This window comes from Sardina pilchardus, chromosome 1 (assembly GCF_963854185.1).
Source record: "Sardina pilchardus chromosome 1, fSarPil1.1, whole genome shotgun sequence".
Classification (NCBI taxonomy): Eukaryota; Metazoa; Chordata; class Actinopteri; order Clupeiformes; family Clupeidae; genus Sardina; species Sardina pilchardus.
Window position 1 is genome coordinate 9,879,262 of NC_084994.1, and position 21,116 is coordinate 9,900,377.

At 40.9% G+C, this 21,116-nt stretch overlaps 3 protein-coding genes and 1 pseudogene across 3 annotated transcripts; 1 reads left to right on the top strand and 3 right to left on the bottom strand.

Moving 5' to 3' along the window:
• The window catches only part of LOC134076331 (zinc finger protein 850-like), a 769,162-nt pseudogene that overhangs the window by 31,640 nt on the left and 716,406 nt on the right, over window positions 1-21,116 (top strand).
• On the bottom strand, window positions 1,110-2,904 carry LOC134094532 (zinc finger protein 708-like). The gene is made up of 2 exons (XM_062548131.1): window positions 1,990-2,904; window positions 1,110-1,830 (listed from the first exon to the last, which is right to left on the bottom strand). Exons 1-2 carry the CDS (start codon window positions 2,709-2,711, stop codon window positions 1,326-1,328), a joined length of 1,227 nt encoding a protein of 408 aa, XP_062404115.1. The 5' UTR covers window positions 2,712-2,904; the 3' UTR covers window positions 1,110-1,325.
• Window positions 2,803-8,177, bottom strand: LOC134068509 (zinc finger protein 91-like). The gene is made up of 3 exons (XM_062527973.1): window positions 6,872-8,177; window positions 2,910-3,445; window positions 2,803-2,826 (listed from the first exon to the last, which is right to left on the bottom strand). Exons 1-3 carry the CDS (start codon window positions 8,175-8,177, stop codon window positions 2,803-2,805), a joined length of 1,866 nt encoding a protein of 621 aa, XP_062383957.1.
• Window positions 11,579-15,413, bottom strand: LOC134075389 (zinc finger protein 660-like). Its single transcript, XM_062530917.1, has 3 exons — window positions 15,080-15,413; window positions 12,188-13,393; window positions 11,579-11,595 (listed from the first exon to the last, which is right to left on the bottom strand). Exons 1-3 carry the CDS (start codon window positions 15,411-15,413, stop codon window positions 11,579-11,581), a joined length of 1,557 nt encoding a protein of 518 aa, XP_062386901.1.

The window sequence follows — 21,116 nt, forward strand, 5'->3', positions numbered from 1 at the left end:
TTTGTAGGACGTATCGATGGATCCTTGCCGTGAAGAAATAACCCACAATCCTTTGCGTATGGACGATTAGAAATTTTCTGACGGTGTGATTTAAAAAAAGAGGGAGAGGGAGATGGAAAGTAGATGCAAAGAAGCAGTGCGTGTTAATGTAGGCTTATACAATTTCTCAAGTGTTTTGTTAATGCCATCATATTGCTCAGGCATTTATATATCAAGTTATTATGCATATTCATCATAAATGCATGAACCATGGGGCAACTTTCGCAACTTTCAGGCAACGTTCCCCTAACAAAAAAAAAAACGTTCTAAAAACGTTCTCCTAACCAGAAATTGTTAGCTGGGTTATCTAAGTTCTTAAGTGGGAAAACAAAGAAGTTCCTAAGAAATACGACAATTCTTAAGAAAATATTGCTCAATAGCATTTAAGAACAATCTTAAGGACTTCTTATTTACTTTCTTAGGAATCAACTTAAGATTGTTTTTGTGAATCCGGGGCCGGATTCACGAAGCCTTCTTAAGACAAAAATACTTCCTAAGTGGTGCTTTCTTCTTATCTTTTGTCTTAAGAGCAAATTTAAGAAGATTTGATATTCACGAATAAAGGTCTTATGTTTTTCCTTAACTTTCTTCTTAAGATGCGTCCTAAGAAAACACTTAGGAACAAATGGCATTCTTGAAAACTAAGATCTTAAATGTATTCGTAATTTTCCTCGCAACTTTAAGACAACCCTGCACCTGTCTTAAAAAACTTTACAGTGTGAAGTCGGGCCTCTTATAGTCATATATTTGAACACATTTACCAGTTTTAGACAGCTCGTTTGAAATATCAGCCTTTATTTTGTGTACTCACGATAAGCCAACCATTTATTGCTAATTTTAGCTTGCTGCTATTGTTTTCGGTAGCTCAGTCCTCTATGGAAAACTCGCATAGCCCGAAGGGTTAGCTGGCAGCACTCGGCTCACGTCGACGTCAGAGTAGAACACGTTTCCTTTCTTAAACATCTAAAGTCCATGGAAATGGCAGTATTTTCTAGTAAAAACGGCAAATTTCAAGAAAGTAAGCCTACCGTTTCAAAGTTAAGACAACCGGGAGTGCTTGAGTGCATGACTTTCCCTCTTAGCAACGGTTGCCACTTGTAAACAAAACTCACGTTTGATTGCGTTTAGTGTAACGAATGGCGCAGGGCATTCTTATCTAAGTTCTTAAGTGGGTAAACAAAGAAGTCCCTAAGAAATACGACAATTCTTAAGAAAATGTTGGTGAATAGCATTTAAGAACAATCTTAAGGACTTCTTATTTATTTTCTTAGGAATCAACTTAAGATTTATCTTAAGATTGTTTTCGTGAATCCGGCCCCCGGCCCCTGGTCATGAGGCTTCTCTCCTATAAGTGAGGTCACAATGGATTTGGAACATTTTGGAGGCTTCTCTCCAGATTGTGTTGTCACAATGGGTTTTGAACATTCTGGAGGCTTCTCTCCCGAGTGTGTTTGCAAATGGGCTTTGAGCCCCGTAATGTGTGAAAATGCTTTTCCGCAGTATGCACATCTAAATGGTTTCTCACCAGTGTGCATCAGCATGTGCGAAATAAGACCTGAAATTTGTCTAAAAGATTTCCCACACTGGACACATTGATGAGGCTTCTCTCCAGTGTGTACTCGCATGTGGGTTTTAAGACTTGACCTTTGTGTAAAACCTTTTCCGCACTGGACACATTTATGGGGCCTCTCTTTAGTGTGTACAAGCATATGCAATTTCAGTTTTGACATTTTTGAAAAACCTTTTCCGCACTGAGCACATTTATGAGGCTTCTCTCCAGTGTGTCCTAGCCTGCGTTTCTGAACACTGGAGAAAGCATTTCCACTCTGGACAGATTTCTGAGGCTTCTCTCCAGAGTGCACAAGCATATGGGTGTCAAGATGGTCAACGCGTGAAAAGAAAATTCCACAGTGTGCACATTTATGAAGCTTGTTAGCGGTGTGTGTTAACATGTGAGATTTAAGACTTGAAGAAAGTGAAAACACTTTTCCACACTGCTCACATAGATGAGGCTTCTCTCCAGTGTGTGTTAGCATGTGGGATTTAAGATATGATTTTTCTAAAAAAGCTTTTCCACACTGGACACAGACATGGGGCTTCTCTCCAGTATGTACAAGCATGTGGCGTTTCAGAACTGAAAATACTGAAAAAGCTTTTCCACATTGGTCACATTGATGAGGCTTCTCTCCAGTGTGTACGAGCATGTGGGTTTTAAGATAAAAAATTTGAGAAAAACTTTTTCCGCACTGCACACAGTTATGAGTGCGTTTGTTAGTGTTCTGTTTGCGCTTCTCTGTAGTGTGTATTAGCATGTGGCGCTTAAGATCCGAAGGCCGCCTAAAGGCTTTTCCACACTGGTCACATTTATTCCGTTTCTCTCCACTGTGTGTTAGTAGATGGTTTCTAAGAGTTGAAATATGTGAAAAACCTCTTCCGCACTGCACACAGTTATGAGTGCGTTTGTTAGTGTTCTGTTTGCGCTTCTCTGTAGTGTGTGTTAGCATGTGGTGATTAAGATCCGAAGGCCGCCTAAAGGCTTTTCCACACTGGTCACATTTATTCCGTTTCTCTCCACTGTGTGTTAGTAGATGGTTGTTAAGATTTGAAATTTGTGAAAAACCTCTTCCGCATTGGTCACATTGATGAGGCTTCTCTCCAGTGTGTATTAGCATGTGGACTTTAAGAGCAGAAATAAATGGAAAACTCTTTCCGCACTGAATACACGGGTGAGTGCGTTTGTTAGTATTGCGTTTTTGCTTTTCTCTAGTGTGTGTAACCACGTGGCGCCTGAGATCCGAGGACTTTATAAAAGCTTTTCCACACTGGATACGCTCATGAGGCTTCTCTCCAGTGCGTGTTCTAATATGTACCTCAAGATTGTGGATTTTAAGATGAGAAATTTGTGAAAAGCTTTTTCCGCATTGGACGCACGGATGAGTGAGTTTGTTAGTATTCTGCTTCTGCTTTTCTTTAGTGTGTGAAAGCATGTGGCGCTTAAGATCGGAGGACTTTAGAAATGCTTTTTCACACAGGGTGCATCCATGAGGCTTCTCTCCAGTGTGTATTAGCATGTGGCTTTTAAGAGTTGAACGGTAGGAAAAACTTTTTCCACACTGGGCACATTTATGAGGCTTCTCTCCAGTGTGCATTCTAATATGGACATCCAGACGTGTTTGTGTAGAAAATGCTTTCTCACATTCCAGACATTGATGAGGCCTTTTGCTAGTGTGCCTCTTTAGATTCAAGTCAACGGTATGTGTTTGCTGGTGTTTATCAAGTTCACTCAGGGCTGTGAAGCTCTTCTTGCAGACTGTGCAGTGGTAGGGACCTCCTTCATGTTGCAGGTTGAGTTTATCATTCAGTCGATGGATCTTCAGTTGCATTAAAGGTTGATGTTCCGATATACCTGGAAGAATTACCATACGAGTCATTTATCAAGAAAGTTGGAGGACTATGTAGAATGTAAATAAAAAAAAAACTGAATATGATCTGCAAATATAGGCCACATTTAGTTGCAAAACAAATGCTGTTAAAAGTCTATTGCAAAAAAGAAACCACATTTAGACATGAGTGAGATATCGACATCGGCCCAGAACTTCGCAACAGGTGCATGCCTAATAGAACCCGTCAAGAAGGTGTTAATGATTCTTGGGGTGTTTCCAGACCTATAGATTGTTTGTTCCGCAGCAGGCAATAAAATATTAGAACCTGTGAGCGTGACTCGGGCCAATAATCTAATCATGATGATAGTGATGATTATTTTAAGTATAATAGCAGCACTACTAGTAGTAGCCTACACATACAGTGAGGAGAAAATGTATTTGATACCATGCTAAAGTTGCCTAAAAAGAGGATTATATAATCATCATTTGACAATTGATCTTAATGCCTTAATTAAAAAAAATGAGTAAAAATAAAACCGCCAAGGACACCGATTTTCTTTGTGATTGAAGAATGTATCGTAAATAAATAAATGTTTTCCTTAAATGCTAAGGGAACGAAGTATTTGACCCCCTATGTAACCCTATAGGAATTTAACACATAGGGTTAACATAGGGGCAGGCAGATTTTTATTTTTAAAGGCCAGCTATCTCATGGATCCAGGATATTATGCATCCTGATAAAGTTCCCTTGGCCTTTGGAATTAAAATAGCCCCACATCATCACATACCCTTCACCATAGCTAGAGATTGGCATGGTCCTTTTTCCAGTAGGCCTATTAGCCTGTTTGATTTGCATTGAGCTCAATGAGCATCAAACAGGCTAATAGGCCTACTGGAAAAAGCACCATGACAATCTCTAGCTATGGTGAAGGGTATGTGATGATGTGGGGCTATTTTAATTCCAAAGGCCAAGGGAACTTTATCAGGATGCATAATATCCTGGATCCATGAGATAGCTGGCCTTTAAAAATAAAAATCTGCCTGCCCCTATGTTAACCCTATGTGTTAAATTCCTATAGGGTTACATAGGGGGTCAAATACTTCGTTCCCTTAGCATTTAAGGAAAACATTTATTTATTTACGATACATTCTTCAATCACAAAGAAAATCGGTGTCCTTGGCGGTTTTATTTTTACTCATTTTTTGAATTAAGGCATTAAGATCAATTGTCAAATGATGATTTTATATTCCTGTTTTAGCATGGTATCAAATACATATGCTCCTCACTGTATCTTATGGGCATTGCACACTTATTGCAGTACTATGACTTAGAATGCATCTTTAGACCTCTTTTTCCTCAAAATTCCGTTCCATAAAATCATGTTAAAGCTGCCGTCGTCAGCATTTTTTTTTAAGTCATTAGCATGAACCGTCATGGGATTCTGGAGGTAGAATAATCCAGGATAATCCAGTTTAATCCAGTTTAGGAAAAATCCAGAATTCTCTAGCTCCCTCTAAAGCCTGTAATCGTGCTTGCAAAAATCGAGCGCTCCCTGTTTTGTTTAAGCAATCACGTCAGAGGGGAGCAATCGCTACCGGTCAGTCACAGCTTGTGCAGCTTGTGCCCATGCTGGTATCCAGCCGCTGCTGCTCTGCTGCTCACGTGCACAACCTCGTCTCCAGAGGGGGAGGGGTTTGGGGTGGGGCAGTTTGGAGCTTGATAGAGGTTGGAGGACGGACCTGAAAGTTGTATCAGTTGAATTTTCTGACTTTAGACTCGGAATTTCGAAGGCTTGCCGACGGCAGCTTTAAAGGAGAATTCCGGTGTGAAATTGACCTTAACTGTACCGAAACATGTTGCGGAGTACCTACATGTGTTGAAGAGGCACCTTCGCTCACCCCCTAGCATTCCGAACTCCGCCGTTTTCAGCTGAGCTTGCAGTAGGCTTGAATCTATTAGATTGGGCATAACGTACCCTATGCAGCTAAATCGCTATTTTTAAACCATTAAAACGATTCCAAGTAACTCCACACTGCATTGGTAGACTTCTGAGGGTCCTGACATTTAAAACGAGATACAGAGAACTTTGGAAATGCACAGGAAGTTTACTAAAAAATACTTTTTACAAGCAGTACCTTCATAGAATCTCTCCGCTGGGCGCCATCTTGTAATCAAGTCGCGATAAGCCGACTGACGAGCACGAACGAACAGGAAGGACAGGGGAACATATTGCAAAAGCAATTCCATAGGAAATATATAGTTATACTGTCTACATGAGCATGATGAGTAACAGAGCTCAAGATGTTTGCAATATGTTCCCCTGTCTTTCCTGTTTGTTTGTGCTCGTCAGTCGACTTATCGCGACTTCACCACAAGATGGCGCCCAGCGGATAGATTCTAGTCTTTTTTTAATAAACTTCCTGTGCACTTCCAAAGTTCTAAGTATCTCGTTTTAAATGTCAGGACCCTCAGAAGTATACCAATGCAGTGTGGAGATACTTGGAACCTTTTTAATGGTTTAAAAATAGCGATTTAGCTGCATAGGGTACGTTATGCCCAAGAGGTAGCTGCAAGCCTCCTGCAAGCTCGGCTGAAAACGGTGTAATTCGGAATGCTAGGGGGTGAGCGAAGGTGGCTATTGAACACATGTAAGTACTCGACAACATTTTTCAGTACAGTTAAGGTCAATTTCACACCGGAATTCTCCTTTAATAAGCTGACTTCAGATAATGATAACATGTGTTGCACGAAGGCATGCTATGAAAAAAAGTAAAACAAAGTGAAAAATAAAGTGAAAACAGCCTTCATGTGGTATCAGAATCTTAAGTTGATAAAATTGCACCATGTGATGGGCTTTCCGAGATTGCATATTTTGAATGAGTCGATTCGGCCAAATCAACTAACATGGCATGGCATTGACAGTGTAACAGTGCTTTTATCTAGAAGGGAAATAAATCCTTTGTTGTATTCAATGTTAATCGCATTATCAATCTGTACAAATATCTGGCAGTGTCTTACTAACAGTGAGATCGATAAAAAGTAGACAATCCACGCACATCCTATTCAACCTGGGTGCCGGAACTTCAGAAAAGGCCATACAAAAAGGATAAAAAAAGTCCGCACACCAGTATAGCTCCCAGTGATTGTTTATTGAAGCAACGTTTCGAGCAGTACGCTCTTCCTCAAGAGCGTACTGCTCGAAACGTTGCTTCAATAAACAATCACTGGGAGCTATACTGGTGTGCGGACTTTTTTTATCCTTTTTACTAACAGTGAGAGCAATACTGTACCAAAATAAAGTACTGTTTAATAACCAAATTAAACAGTACCAAACAACAGGCACCAGTACAAATATCAGTTCAAATGCAAAAGGCACCAAACCCTAATATCAAATACTGTTTAGTTTCTGCATGTGTAATGCATAGGATTAGTCTCTGAAATTACTTACTTTCCAGCTGATTATCATACTCTTGCACATCATCGTCTTTCTTCACTGTTGTCTCATTGTCACTGTTGGAATATTCTGGAGGCTTCTCTCCTGTATATGACGTCACAATGGATTTGGAACATTCTGGAGGCTTCTCTCCAGTATATGACATCACAATGGATTTGGAACATTCTGGAGGCTTCTCTCCAGTATATGACATCACAATGGATTTGGAACATTCTGGAGGCTTCTCTCCCGAGTGTGTTCCCAGATGGGCTTTGAGCCCCGTAATGTGTGAAAATGCTTTTCCACAGTAGGCACATTTACACGGCTTCTCACCAGTGTGTGTCGTCATATGGGAATTAAGATTTGAAATTTGTCTGAACGTTTTTCCGCACTGGGCACATTGATGAGGCTTCTCTCCAGTGTGTATTCGCATGTGGGTTTTAAGACTTGACGTTTGTGAAAAACCTTTTCCACATTGGACACATTTATGGGGCCTCTCTCCAGTGTGTGTAAGCATGTGGCGTTTCAGATTTGCACATTGTACAAAACCTTTTCCACACTGGGTACATTGATGAGGCTTCTCTCCAGTGTGTATTATAATGTGGGTTCTAAGATCTGACAAAGTCCTAAATGCTTCTCCACACTGGGCACATTTATGAGGTTTCTCTCTAGTGTGTACTAGCATGTGGCCTTTAAGATCTGAAATCCGTGAAAAACCTTTTCCGCACTGGACACATATATGGGGCTTCTGTCTATTGTGTGTAAGCGTGTGGCGTTTAAGGTCTGAGGACTTTATGAATGATTTTCCACACTGGGCACATTGATGAGGCCTCTCTCCAGTGTGTATTAGCATGTGGCTTTTAAGATTTCCACCAAGTGAAAACGCTTTTCCACACTGGGCACACTTATAAGGCTTCTCTCCAGTGTGCGTTCTCATATGGACTTCAAGACGTGTTCGTGTTGTAAACAACTTTTCACACTCTGCACATTCATGAGGCCTTTTGGCAGAGTTCTGTTTTAGATTCAAATCAACAGTGTTCTGTTTTAGATTCAAGTCAATAGTGTTCTGCTTTAGATTCAAATCAACAGTGTTCTGCTTTAGATTCAAATCAACAGTGTTCTGCTTTAGATTCAAGTCAACAGTGTTATGTTTTAGATTCAAGTCAGTAGTGTTCTTCTGTAGAGTCACAATGGATTTGGAACATTCTGGAGGCTTCTCTCCCGAGTGTGCTCCCAGATGGGCTTTGAGCCCCGTAATGCGTGAAAATGCTTTACTGCAGTAGGCACATTTATACGGCTTCTCACCAGCATGTGTCTTCATATGGGAATTAAGATTTGAAATTTGTCTGAAAGTTTTTCCGCACTGGGCACATTGATGAGGCTTCTCTCCAGTGTGTATTCGCATGTGGATTTTAAGACTTGACCTTTGTGAAAAAACTTCTCCACACTGGGCACATTGATGATGCTTCTCTCCAGTGTGTAGAAGCATGTGGGTTCTAAGATGTGAAATCCGTGAAAAACCTTTTCCGCACTGGACACAGATATGGTGCTTCTGTCTATTGTGTGTAAGCGTGTGGCGTTTAAGGTCTGAGGACTTTATGAATGATTTTCCACACTGGGCACATTGATGAGGCTTCTCTCCAGTGTGTATTAGCATGTGGCTTTTAAGAGTTGCATTTACGGCAAACGCTTTTCCACACTGGACACACTTATAAGGCCTCTCTCCAGTGTGCGTTCTCATATGGACTTCAAGACGTGTTCGTGTTGGAAACGATTTTTCACACTCCGCACATTCATGAGGCCTTTTGGCAGTGTTCTGTTTCAGATTCAAATCAACAGTGTTCTGCTTTAGATTCAAATCAACAGTGTTCTGCTTTAGATTCAAGTCAACAGTGTTCTGCTTTAGATTCAAGTCAGTAGTGTTCTTCTGTAGAGTCACAATGGATTTGGAACAATCATGAGGCTTCTCTCCAGTATATGACATCACAATGGATTTGGAACATTCTGGAGGCTTCTCTCCAGTATATGACATCACAATGGATTTGGAACATTCTGGAGGCTTCTCTCCCGAGTGTGCTCCCAGATGGGCTTTGAGCCCCGTAATGCGTGAAAATGCTTTACTGCAGTAGGCACATTTATACGGCTTCTCACCAGCATGTGTCTTCATATGGGAATTAAGATTTGAAATTTGTCTGAAAGTTTTTCCGCACTGGGCACATTGATGAGGCTTCTCTCCAGTGTGTATTCGCATGTGGATTTTAAGACTTGACCTTTGTGAAAAAACTTCTCCACACTGGGCACATTGATGATGCTTCTCTCCAGTGTGTAGAAGCATGTGGGTTCTAAGATGTGAAATCCGTGAAAAACCTTTTCCGCACTGGACACAGATATGGTGCTTCTGTCTATTGTGTATAAGCGTGTGGCGTTTAAGGTCTGAGGACTTTATGAATGATTTTTCACACTGGGCACATTGATGAGGCTTCTCTCCAGTGTGTATTAGCATGTGGCTTTTAAGATTTCCTCCTAGTGAAAACGCTTTTCCACACTGGGCACACTTATAAGGCTTCTCTCCAGTGTGCGTTCTCATATGGACTTGAAGACGTGTTCGTGTTGGAAACGATTTTTCACACTCCGCACATTCATGAGGAAATTTGGCAGTGTTCTGTTTTAGATTCAAATCAACAGTGTTCTGTTTTAGATTCAAATCAACAGTGTTCTGCTTTAGATTCAAATCAACAGTGTTCTGCTTTAGAATCAAATCAACAGTGTTCTTCTTTTGAGTCAAATCACCAGTGTTCTTCTTTTGAGTCAAATCAACAGTGTGTGTTTGCTGATGTGTCTCCAGTTCACTCATTGTGGTTAAACTCTTCCAGCCGACTGTGCAGTGGTAGAGACTTCCTTTATGTTGCAGGTCGAGTTCCTCATTCCGTCCATGGATCTGCAGTTGTGTTAAGGTTTGGTCTTCTGGTGTACCTAGAAGAGTTACCATGCAAGTTAGAATCACATGGTGCAGCTGATCCAGACATAATGTATGAGGCTTTACCTAATCAATGAATTTGAAACCACAATAGGGCTCGGGCACACGCGTTGCATTCTAGGAATATTGCTGCCATGTTGGTAACTCACCGAACGTAATAATCCATTTATTTAGATGCAGAAGGCAAAAAGCAGAAAATGTATAGTGTTAGCGATTGTTGTCCTCTTGCGATCGTTTGTTGTGCTGTTACACCCCACTACACCGCAACATACGACCAAGAAGGCAAAAACTAAGTAACAGGAACACACTAATAGGCGGGAGTAAATCCATAGTAATCCATAGTAAACTAAGGAGTGAAGCTGCCAACATGGCTGCCCGTGAAGTTTTCACGTCACAATCCCGAGCCCTATTGGCGGATGTGCATAAAAATCTCCCATTTTTTTGCTTATTAACACTAAAACGACAGAGTAACTTTACTTTTTCCATTAACATTGTGCCCGTTAAACATTTAAACATTTCTTTTGAACAGCGACGACAAGAAGACTTGAAACTAAAACTTAAAGTTAAATCCACAAACTATTAGTCTGGCTATCACCATACTAAGCTCAATCTTTTAAGACGGAACATTATTCTGGGGAGTCTGTGCTTTATCTCTACTGTACGAGAGGCTTGATTGTGACGCCCACCTGAGTGAAAACCATGACCCCTATGGGTCTAGTGCAGTCAGTGCATGGACGGCTAGGTGTCATACAGTAGGTCCCCCAAGTGCTTTATAGAGCTCGACAGTCCCGCCCAGCACCCGTTCCAGAAGTAAGATTCCAATACAATTTCTCCATTGACAACTGGAGAATAAGCCATAAAAACGTAACCGTCCATGGTAGACTTAAAACCAGCTACGGCATGACTAAGCGATTGCACCTGCTCATATAGATGCCAAAAGTTAATAGGGCATCAATCTTGTTTTGAGAAAAACATGTTTAATTCGCTATTTAACGAGAGAGTACTACACTACCCAACATCCTGACGTTTAAAACTGGTGAAAGCAGAGCCTTTGATTGGTAGAGATCGCCGTTGCCATGGTAATCCCAAACAAAACTCTACTTTTCCCGCGCCTGTCGTCTCGCTGGAACTTCAAAACTTAAAATGGCTGCAGGGCTGTCAGAACCGATGTGTGGTCGTCCAAAAAAGAACGGTTTTCTCATCTTGAAGGTTGAATTGACTCAATGGAAGCGGTAGAAAGTAATCATCTTCTTTTCTCAGATTAATATGGAGCCATGTTAAACTATCGTTAGGTTGCAAATGTTCGAAATGTGTGTACGTTTGCAAAGCATCACGGATAGTAGTCTTTAACTGGGCATTTTAAATATGTTCACAGTCTTGTACCTTTGCCTTTTTTTCGTTTTTTTCTGATAGTTTTTTTGCTCGAAATGATGTGTTCTATACGTATGAGTCACGCCGTAGCTGGTTAGGCTAAGGCATGGTCTAAAACTCTTTACATATGGATTTTTCCAGACGTCAATGGGAGAAATGAATGAGAAGCTTACATCCGGAACATAAGCTCTCTCAGAGGAGGGGCGGGACTGTCGAACTCTATTGGTTTCACCGTTTTATGCTTGCATATTTCTCTGCAGAGCTTCCCCTACAGCTTTAGCGGGTATATATATATATATATAAATTGCAAGCGTGGTTCTTCTTGTTCCTTACAAGTTTCAGACTTCCAGATGTAAACAAGGAGCGATCGCTTCCTAGACAAACAGCAAGGCTGCAATAGCGGATAGGGACACAGGGGGCAGGAGGAAATATTATTGTTTTCGATCAAACTGGTCAGTCAAGCAAAACAACGATTTCTAAGTAATTTTATGACTAAGAAAATGTTGCATAGGGTCTCTTTAATGTTCAAGATGTTAGATTAATACATTTACTGATGTCCATGATTGCTCCATGCTTGTGATATTCGAGGCTGTAGCAGCCTTACATTAAGTTACAGATGAAGAAGACAGTTTCTTCACTCTGTGACATTTTGCAATTTAAACGTAAGTCAGATCAACCTTATGGGAATGACAGATGATGGACTGATGCTAACTGACAGAGCAATAGGCCCATGGAATTTCATTATCCATAACGGTTTAAGTAGTTTGTTCCGTCTGTTTAGTCTACTGCACTGTTCATACTTTAGAATGGGAGATGGAGGTGGGGAGTGGAGTTGTAATGTGTTTAAAATGTTCTGAATGTATAAAATGAGTGGTCTTTGATAACTGTAATAACATTTTGTAGTTGTTACAAACAAGGCGCTACAGATTCAGTGAACCTTTGGTGTGAATCGGGCTTTAAGATAAGTCTATTAATTTACTTACTTTCCAGCCGATAATCATGCTCTTGCTCAGCTTCTTCTTTCTTCACAGTTGTCACATTGTGATTGTTGGAACATTCTTGAGGCTTCTCTGCAATATATGATGTCACAATGGATTTGGAACAATCATGAGGCTTCTCTCCAGTATATGACATCACAATGGATTTGGAACATTCTAGAGGCTTCTCTCCCGAGTGTGTTTGCAAATGGGTTTTGAGCCCCGTAATGTGTGAAAATGCTTTTCCACAGTAGGCACATTCATACGGCTTCTCACCAGTGTGTGTCGTCATATGGAAATTAAGATTTGAAATTTGTCTGAACGTTTTTCCGCACTGGGCACATTGATGAGGCTTCTCTCCAGTGTGTATTCGCATGTGGGTTTTAAGACTTGACGTTTGTGAAAAACCTTTTCCGCACTGTACACATTTATGGGGCCTCTCTCCAGTGTGTGTAAGCATGTGGCGTTTAAGATTTGCATATTGTACAAAACCTTTTCCACACTGGGTACATTGATGAGGCTTCTCTCCAGTGTGTATTATTATGTGGGTTCTAATCTCTGACAAAGTTCTAAATGCTTCTCCACACTGGGCACATTTATGAGGCTTCTCTCTAGTGTGTAGAAGCATGTGGGTTCTAAGACCTGAAATCCGTGAAACACCTTTTCCGCACTGGACACAGATATGGGGCTTCTGTCTATTGTGTGTAAGCGTGTGGCGTTTAAGGTCTGAGGACTTTATGAATGATTTTCCACACTGGGCACATTGATGAGGCTTCTCTCCAGTGTGTATTAGCATGTGGCTTTTAAGATTTCCACCTAGTGAAAACGCTTTTCCACACTGGACACACTTATAAGGCCTCTCTCCAGTGTGCGTTCTCATATGGACTTCAAGACGTGTTCGTGTTGTAAACGACTTTTCACACTCCGCACATTCATGAGGCCTTTTGGCAGAGTTCTGTTTTAGATTCAAGTCAGTAGTGTTCTTCTGTAGAGACAAATCACCAGTGTTCTTCTTTAGATTCAAGTCAACAGTGTTCTTCTTTTGAGTCAAATCAACAGTGTGTGTTTGCTGGTGTTTCTCAAGATCTTTCAGGGCGGTGAAACTCTTCCTGCAGACTGTGCAGTGGTAGAAACGTCCTTTATGTTGCAGGTCGAGTTCATCATTCTGTCCATGGATCTTCTGATGCATTAAGTGTTGGTTTTCTGATATACCTGGAAGAGATACCATGCGAGTTAGAATCACACATGTTCTAAACCCCCATTTCAAAAAAGCTGAGGCACTATGTAAAATGCAAATAAAAACAGAACATAAACGCCACATTTACTTGCAAAATATGCTGTTTAAAGGGACACTTTACCGATTAGCATTAAGCTTTGTATCTTTAGAAAACCAGTCATGTTTTTGAATGGTCGTGCATCATTCCCTCAGTTTGCCTTGAGATGGGAGAAATACGGATTTCAATGAAGCCCATGAATAGTACTTCCTGCTTTCAATGATGTAAAATGATGATTTTTACATCATTGAAAGCAGGAAGTCCAACATTGAAATCCGTATTTCTCCCATCTCAAGGCAAATTGAGGGAATGATGCACGACCATTCAACAACATGACTGGTTTTCTAAAGATACAAAGCTTAATGCTAATCGGTGAAGTGTCCCTTTAAACGCTATAGTGCAAAAAAGAAACCATATTTAATAATAACTATTGACATCAGCCCAGAACTTCACAATCAGCTCACCCCTTTTGCACACTGCAGAGAGGGTGTTTTCACCTTATTCCGCATGCAAACCTGGGGGCAGCCATCTTGAACTTCCTATTTAGCAGTAAATCAACAGTGATGCATTGAGATAGCAGAGTTCTATTGAGACGACTGGCATCACAGGTTATGGGTCATCCTAAAGTTAGGAACGTTTATTTAAGAGTTTGGTGACTTCAGACATTTCTGCAACACACCTTTCCTATCTCCGCTTCGCGTCGTGCCTAACAACGCCCCTTAGCTGTTCGATTATACAGTATAACGCACGGCCTCTCGGGGCTTATTGCTTAAACAGTGGAATCTATAGGTACCAATCATTCAATCACATAAAATTTGAAGTCACTTTTTGAGATAATGACATCTGAACTTTGCTGCAGATTTAGATGAGTAATAGCCTGGTCATACCAAACCCTCGTACTATCGTACAGAGGGTCTGGACCTACTCCATTCAGAATCGATTTCAGGCAGGAGGCGTGAACTCTGTTGAAGTTTGAAACGATTGGGCCTGATTTTACCCAATCACTAATGTTTGGTCGTGACGGCTATAGAGACTACAACATGCATATGCTCGACGTCATACACACCCCCCCCCCCCCCCCCCCGTTCGCTGATTGGTCCGTATGGAATGCATCCTGAGAAACCGAGTTCGATGGACTCAGACCCAGACTGAATGGTGAGGGGAAATGAAAATTGAGCGGAAGCTTACGGAAGGCTATGCCAGGCTAGATGAGTATGCAAATGTAGCAAAAATCAGAATGTCTAAATGTTTTTTTTTTCTCTCTGAAAGCATTAGGTATATCAAGCTAATATTTTGGCAAAGTTAGTTTGAAAGGTTTCTCTTTCGGTGGTACAATTTTGAAGCAAATCTGAGATGGTCGAGCAGAAGGCATTTGTTTAATTCAGGTGGAATGACCCATAATATGCAATATGTATCGCCAACAGATCCAAATATTTCCATTTCAGGAGTTCGGAGAAAATGGATGTGAGTGCGATCGGCAAATGACTACGCAATAGTGTGGACACACAGAACAAAGATGTGTGCAAATGGCAGCACACAACTTTTTTATCGTTATTATGCATACACAATACTGTTTACTTTTTTATATGTGTAAAACATGGGATTTGTCTTTAAAAGTACTTACTTTCTAGCAGATCATTGTGCTCATCCTCTTCAACCTTCACTTCAATCTCTGCTGCGGTCTGCAGTGTTTCAGTGCAGGTAATGTTCGAGTCTGAAAAGTCTGTTTTACAGTCAAGCTCTGCAAAAGGCTTTTCATCTTCATCTTGATATGCAATCATATGGCCGTAGTCCTCCTCTTTTATATCTTCTTCTTCTTCTTTCACCATCACATTCTGTAGATCAACCTGCTGCATTTCAGTGGCGTTGCAGACAGAACTAAACGGATGTATGAGATCCATGTGTGCTTTGGCTTCAGTCACATCACAGATATAATCCAGTTCTGGTCCAAGATGCATGTTTCACAACGAACCAATCCAGTTAGATTTCTTGTTGCCTGTAGTCAGGGAAACACAAAGGGAAATCAATACAACACACACAGAATGCTTTAACTGATAATCATGTACTGAATTAACCACGTCCTGCTATTGTAACTTCTTGCACTGACGATCACATATTATAAACCAGGGGTCGGCAATTAAGTTTGGCCTCGGGCCAGATATTTTCCAAGCCATTACATAGCGGGCCACAAGTTCACAACCAAAACAATGGCTAATTTAATTAATTAATATCGGAGGAGGTAAAAATGATAGGCGCTCTTGAAATGACAGAGCAGAGACATTCAAGCAGGCTGATGTAAGTTAAATTTGTCGACTGGTCATTGGGGGCGCTATTACTGTATATGCCTGTGTCTTTAAAAAATAAAAATAAAAACCACCAGAAAAACATTTCCACGCGTTGCTGTTAGCTGTCAAAAAAATGGCACTATGAAAAAATCTGAAGAGAAAAGTTAACAGCGAAAACAGGATCTTTAATGATGAATGGACAGAGAACTATTCATCCTCCCTAATTGTATTAATGCAAAGCCCACATGCCTGATCTGTAACAACTAACAAGGGTGTCTCTGCATGCAAAGAGTACAAGACGGCACCACGAAACTAAGCATGCTAATTTAAAGGTTGCGTTCCTAAATAACACGCACGCTATGTTTGAAACTCGTGTTTTACTTTTCACAGTATGTGCGTAAATTGCCTGTTTGATGTCAGGCCTGTTTAAAAGAAGTCGTGTTTTAATTATCACCATAAGCCTATGTCCGTTGTTTGAATGACAACATGTGTTTTAGGGACTAGCTTGGAATTTGAGAACCAGCGCTGTCCACTGACTTCATTTGTTTTTGCATGTTGTGCGTTAACGCTGCACCTCGCTGCGTGCTTCTTCACTCCTATTCAGATGAAACACATATCTAAGCATTTAGATTGATTGAAATTCTTCTGTTCTGGAAAGTTACGTTTCAAAATAAAGAGCATGTTTGAGACTGGCAGTCCGATTTTTAAAACGTTTTTTCTTTTTTCATTCTCTGGTTCAAAAGATCTCACGTGCCAGATGTTTTTGCTTGCGGGCCGCATCTGGCCCGCGGGCCGCCTATTGCCGACCACTGTTATAAACGACTGCCTGAGGAAAGTCTATGACCAAAAGCTCAACTGTAGGAGGACCCCGAAAGCAATTTTTAAATGCCGCTTTAAAGGAGACCCTATGCAACATTTTCAGTCATATCAAATCTTTAACATACCGTATCTGTGCCTTAATCAAACGTGAATCTTGTGGTGATGGAAACATTTTATTTTTTATTTTATTTATTAGTTATTTGTCAGGGACAATGCAGCGCACATCATTACATACATAGCTGTCACAGTCAATGCCATTACAACGTCTGTAGATGTGTTACATAAAAGGTTTCTAGCCAGTTGGCTAATTTGCAGTCCCTGGTCAGACCTTTCTAAAAACATGTTGTAGTCTAAAAGTATTCTAAAAAGTGTAGTATACTTGTACGTGTGCAAACACCTCTCTATACGCATAGAGACAAACATCAAAACATCAGCAAAACATCGAGGGTAATTTTAGTGTTCATACCCTGACCATACACAACAGAATAACCACAACATATAGGAACATAGCAAATAGCATGCACTACGGATGATTCTGACCTTTCACTGCTAGTAGCAGTAACAGTTCCCATTTACTATATGTGAGTTAAATCATTGCAGTCAAACAATATATTTCTATATGTTATAGTCCACTGTATAATATATGCTGTGCATGTAGGCTTCTGGACTAATCAGTTATTGAGTTCCTGCTAGATTGTCTATCAAATTGGGGCAGTACATTAAACATTTAGTCGTTGTAGCCCTTTTAGCAACAGGTTCCCACTCAGATAAAGTCAGACAAACAATTATATGACTTTTCCCAGACAAAACCCACCTGAATATCCATTACCTAGGCTACTACAGAATGAAACGTACAATACTGTATATCGACAGGAGATTTCAGAGTAGCCGCATAGCGTTCTGGAATCTGTGACTTTCTTCAGAGCGGGAAATTAGTAAATGAACATTGAATAAACAAAGTTGGGTTAACCACAACCACTCATGCAAGTAGGCTAAGCTAATTAACAGATCTACACCATTTCTGCAACATATTGCATTGACGTTAATGTATGTTACATTGTACACTGCTACAACATAATTCTCTGATATCCCTAGACTTTGACCCACAGATGACAAAAAAAAACAAACAAAAAAAATAGATAACAACAAATCCCTGATATTCAATGTCTGGAATAGACTGTCAAATTTCCATGTTGAAATTAAAATACCTGTAGGAAGCCCGAATTGATCACGATATGGAAAAATGCCTACCTGAAATTGAAAGCAAGCCTACTAATAAAATAGGTTGAATGAAGGAATTAGGGAGGAAAAACTGAAGTGTGAGGCAAATGCTAACGTCTCCTGCTTGACAATAAGTTAACCAATCAACTTATATCGTAACGTTAAGCCGTCAGCAGTAGGCTAAAGCGTCAGCTGTCAACAGTTTCCTGTTAAATAAGGCTACTAACATATAACTTTACGCCAACGTGGTTGCCTTCAGATTCAATTGATACAGGTTTGTTTCCTCCATAGCTCTAAATGTATCAGTTAGCTAACATACAGTGTGGTATTGAAGGATTGGCATCTTGCAGGCTAGCACATCAAGTTCTTGTTAACCACGATAAGCAAAGTCCTCTCTTTCTATTTCATCAAGAATCTGATTATTTATCAAACGCAATTAGTTTTCGGCATTATTCAACCATTGCTTCAGGGTTAACATTTGCTGTCACACCAAACGTACAGACACAGCCTAGCCTACCTCAAGCAAGTTCGCTGGTCGGCACAAAGAGCTGTTCATTTGGCGTCTGGCGAAACGTGGAACAAACCTTTCAAGAACAAATTCTTGAAACGACAGACGAAACTCCTAAACTTTTTGTCGTGGATTCGCGTGGATTCCGTAAAAAAATATGAATGAAAAAATGTATGAGTTCCTCGTTGGCACTAACTCGGCATTAACCACACAATAATGCACCACTACCACCGCGTGGCACGGAATGGAACTTGACTGCAAGAAAGTGGATTTTGCTTTTCTGCCCAAGTAGGCTACATCTTTGGTTTAGTTGGTCTTGAAAAGGACACGTGACGTGGGCAATATACAAGTCAGTTCTTTAAACTATGATACTTTTTGAAATGTTAACCAAAAAAAGAAGCTTATTTTCCCTCATAGTCTTTGCAATAGGCGCGTTCAAGATGGCTGCGCAGCACAAAAACTGCACATCACAAGATGCACGTGGTTAAAAATCTGTCCACGATGGTCTAGATGGGTGTGTTTTCGACTTGGCAGTCGGTATCACATGGCCTCAACTTATCGCGGGAGCAAGGCATGGCCAGGCAGCTGCTTCGCAGCGGAGCAGCAGCTTTAGAGGTATTGCGGAGCGCAGCGGAGCCTAGACCCTGCCTTCATGACGTCAGGTCTTTGCCCTAATTGGCTTTTACATCCCTGACGTATGTGCAGGTGTTTAGATGCCTCCTCATATCCACAAGGTTCCGTGCGGGTCCGTGCCTCGTGATTCGTCACATGGTCAAGTTTAGACTACGGGAAGTAGAGAGTGTACAACTTCATAGCAGCGTTTGTATCCCCTCCCCTGCTGCCACCGGCAGCTCTCGCTACTGCAAGAGGTCATTTGGAGTTGAACTTGAACACGCCTATTAGCACTAATGTATGACATCACACAGGGCTAATTAAGCTGATCACCTGCACCTGTATCAACTGGCCTCTGCTCTAGGTAGCCCCCATCAGAGGAGAGGCGTCCAGCTGCAGCCTGCACTAGCTGCGTTTCCATTACAAAAATGCGCAAAAACTTTGTCGATATTGTCTTAATGTCGAATATCACAATTTTCGCAATTGCGGTGTTTCCATTACATTCGGCTAACTAAATTAAAATCTTGTGTATTCTCGCGTGCTGTAAGTCATTAGGAGACATGGTGGTTATCAACATTACCCAGATTTAGCCATAGGGATTTAGCCTACACTAAATGCATTCAAATTGCCACCACGGCACGCTGATTATCAGTCATTAGGCTATAAGCCATCAGCGGAGGAGTCCTACGTTTTGGTGGGGCAGAAACATAAAATTAAAAATGACATATTTCACAGGAGTTTGTTGTAGTAGGCCTATGCTTAAATCATGGCACAGCCATGTCAGTGGAATATTTCGTAGATCAGCCCAGTTGATTAGTTTCTAAAACTAGAATCTAGATTTCTTTCAGCACCGTTCTCTCATTACGTTAAACCAGCAAAGCATAGCAACGTTGTTGCTATGGGTAAACAAAACTAGTTGAGCGGTTGCGTAGCCTATGCAGCGTTTTTGAGAAAGTGTTGTCGGCAAGTTCACAGCTGTGGATTCAACATTTTAGAATGACACGAGCCACTTTTAATGAAAAAAATATAATTTTTTTACATTATTCTCCCGGTGCCACTTCCTGTCGGCAGTCTTCTTCGTCGGTTTCGTTCCTCCTAACATCCGGTTGTTGAATCACGTGACTCGTCAGATGCGAAAAAAGTGTTTCCATTGCAGTTTTGCGAAATATACAAATTTCGATACGCTCGAAATACCACCTCACCCGAGCGCAAAAACTTTTTATCGAAACATGAGTTTTTTCGAAATGTGTGTGTTTCCATTAAGCACATTTCTTTTCGCAACTCTTAATTTGCGCAATTTAATGGTCAATGGAAACGCAGCTACTGTCAGGCCCCCTCCTGCACTGTCAGGACCAGAAGTGACATTTTATTCATGCGTCCCCAGTTCCGCGAAGATGAGAGATAGATACCAGAGACGGTTTATAAAGCGAGACGATTCATAAGTAACTAGACAATCTTTGTAGATACTATTAGATACGTTTGGCTAAGTAAATTGGGAAGTTCGTGATGGCATCACGAGAATGAATCTAATGGATCGTGATACCATCACGTTTTGTTTGTTTACCTATAGCAACGGTTGCTATGCGTGGCTGGTTGAAATGAATGAGAGCAAGACGTGAACTTTGAGATATGCTTATGTTCTCACTTGAACGCTGTGCATCGTTCTTTTCACAAATACACCATATTTTTAAGCAAATAAAGTTGTTTACTTAAGATTACTCAGCGTTTTATCAACGTTTGGTCCACGAAAATATTCTCGCTGTTGCGAGACTCGGTGAGACGTGACGTTGTTTGTACAAACATTCAACATCCAAAACTATAACTGAAAAACGTTGACTTTGACGAATGTAATATTTGTGCTACGTTATAAAAATAAAACGTAGACACTGATTAAAATATGCACTTGCTAATTTCTGCTACATTCTTATCAACGATCATTGAAAAACTACTTCCTCGTTTGGGGCAAAGCCATCGATAGGCTATCTCAGCACGTGACTACGCTTGCTTTCCGGTCCTGACAGTGCAGCGGGCCTGACAGTGCAGGCTGCAGCTGGACGCTCGTGCATCAGAGAGCCAGTTAAACAGATTGCACCTGTATCAACTGCTTTCTGCTCAACTTGGCCAGCGAAACACGGAAGTAACGCAGTGCCGCCATTACTGCGTGGCTGGCATAGACCTTAGCTGGCTGCTAAGAAATGAGCTGGTTGGTTCCATAG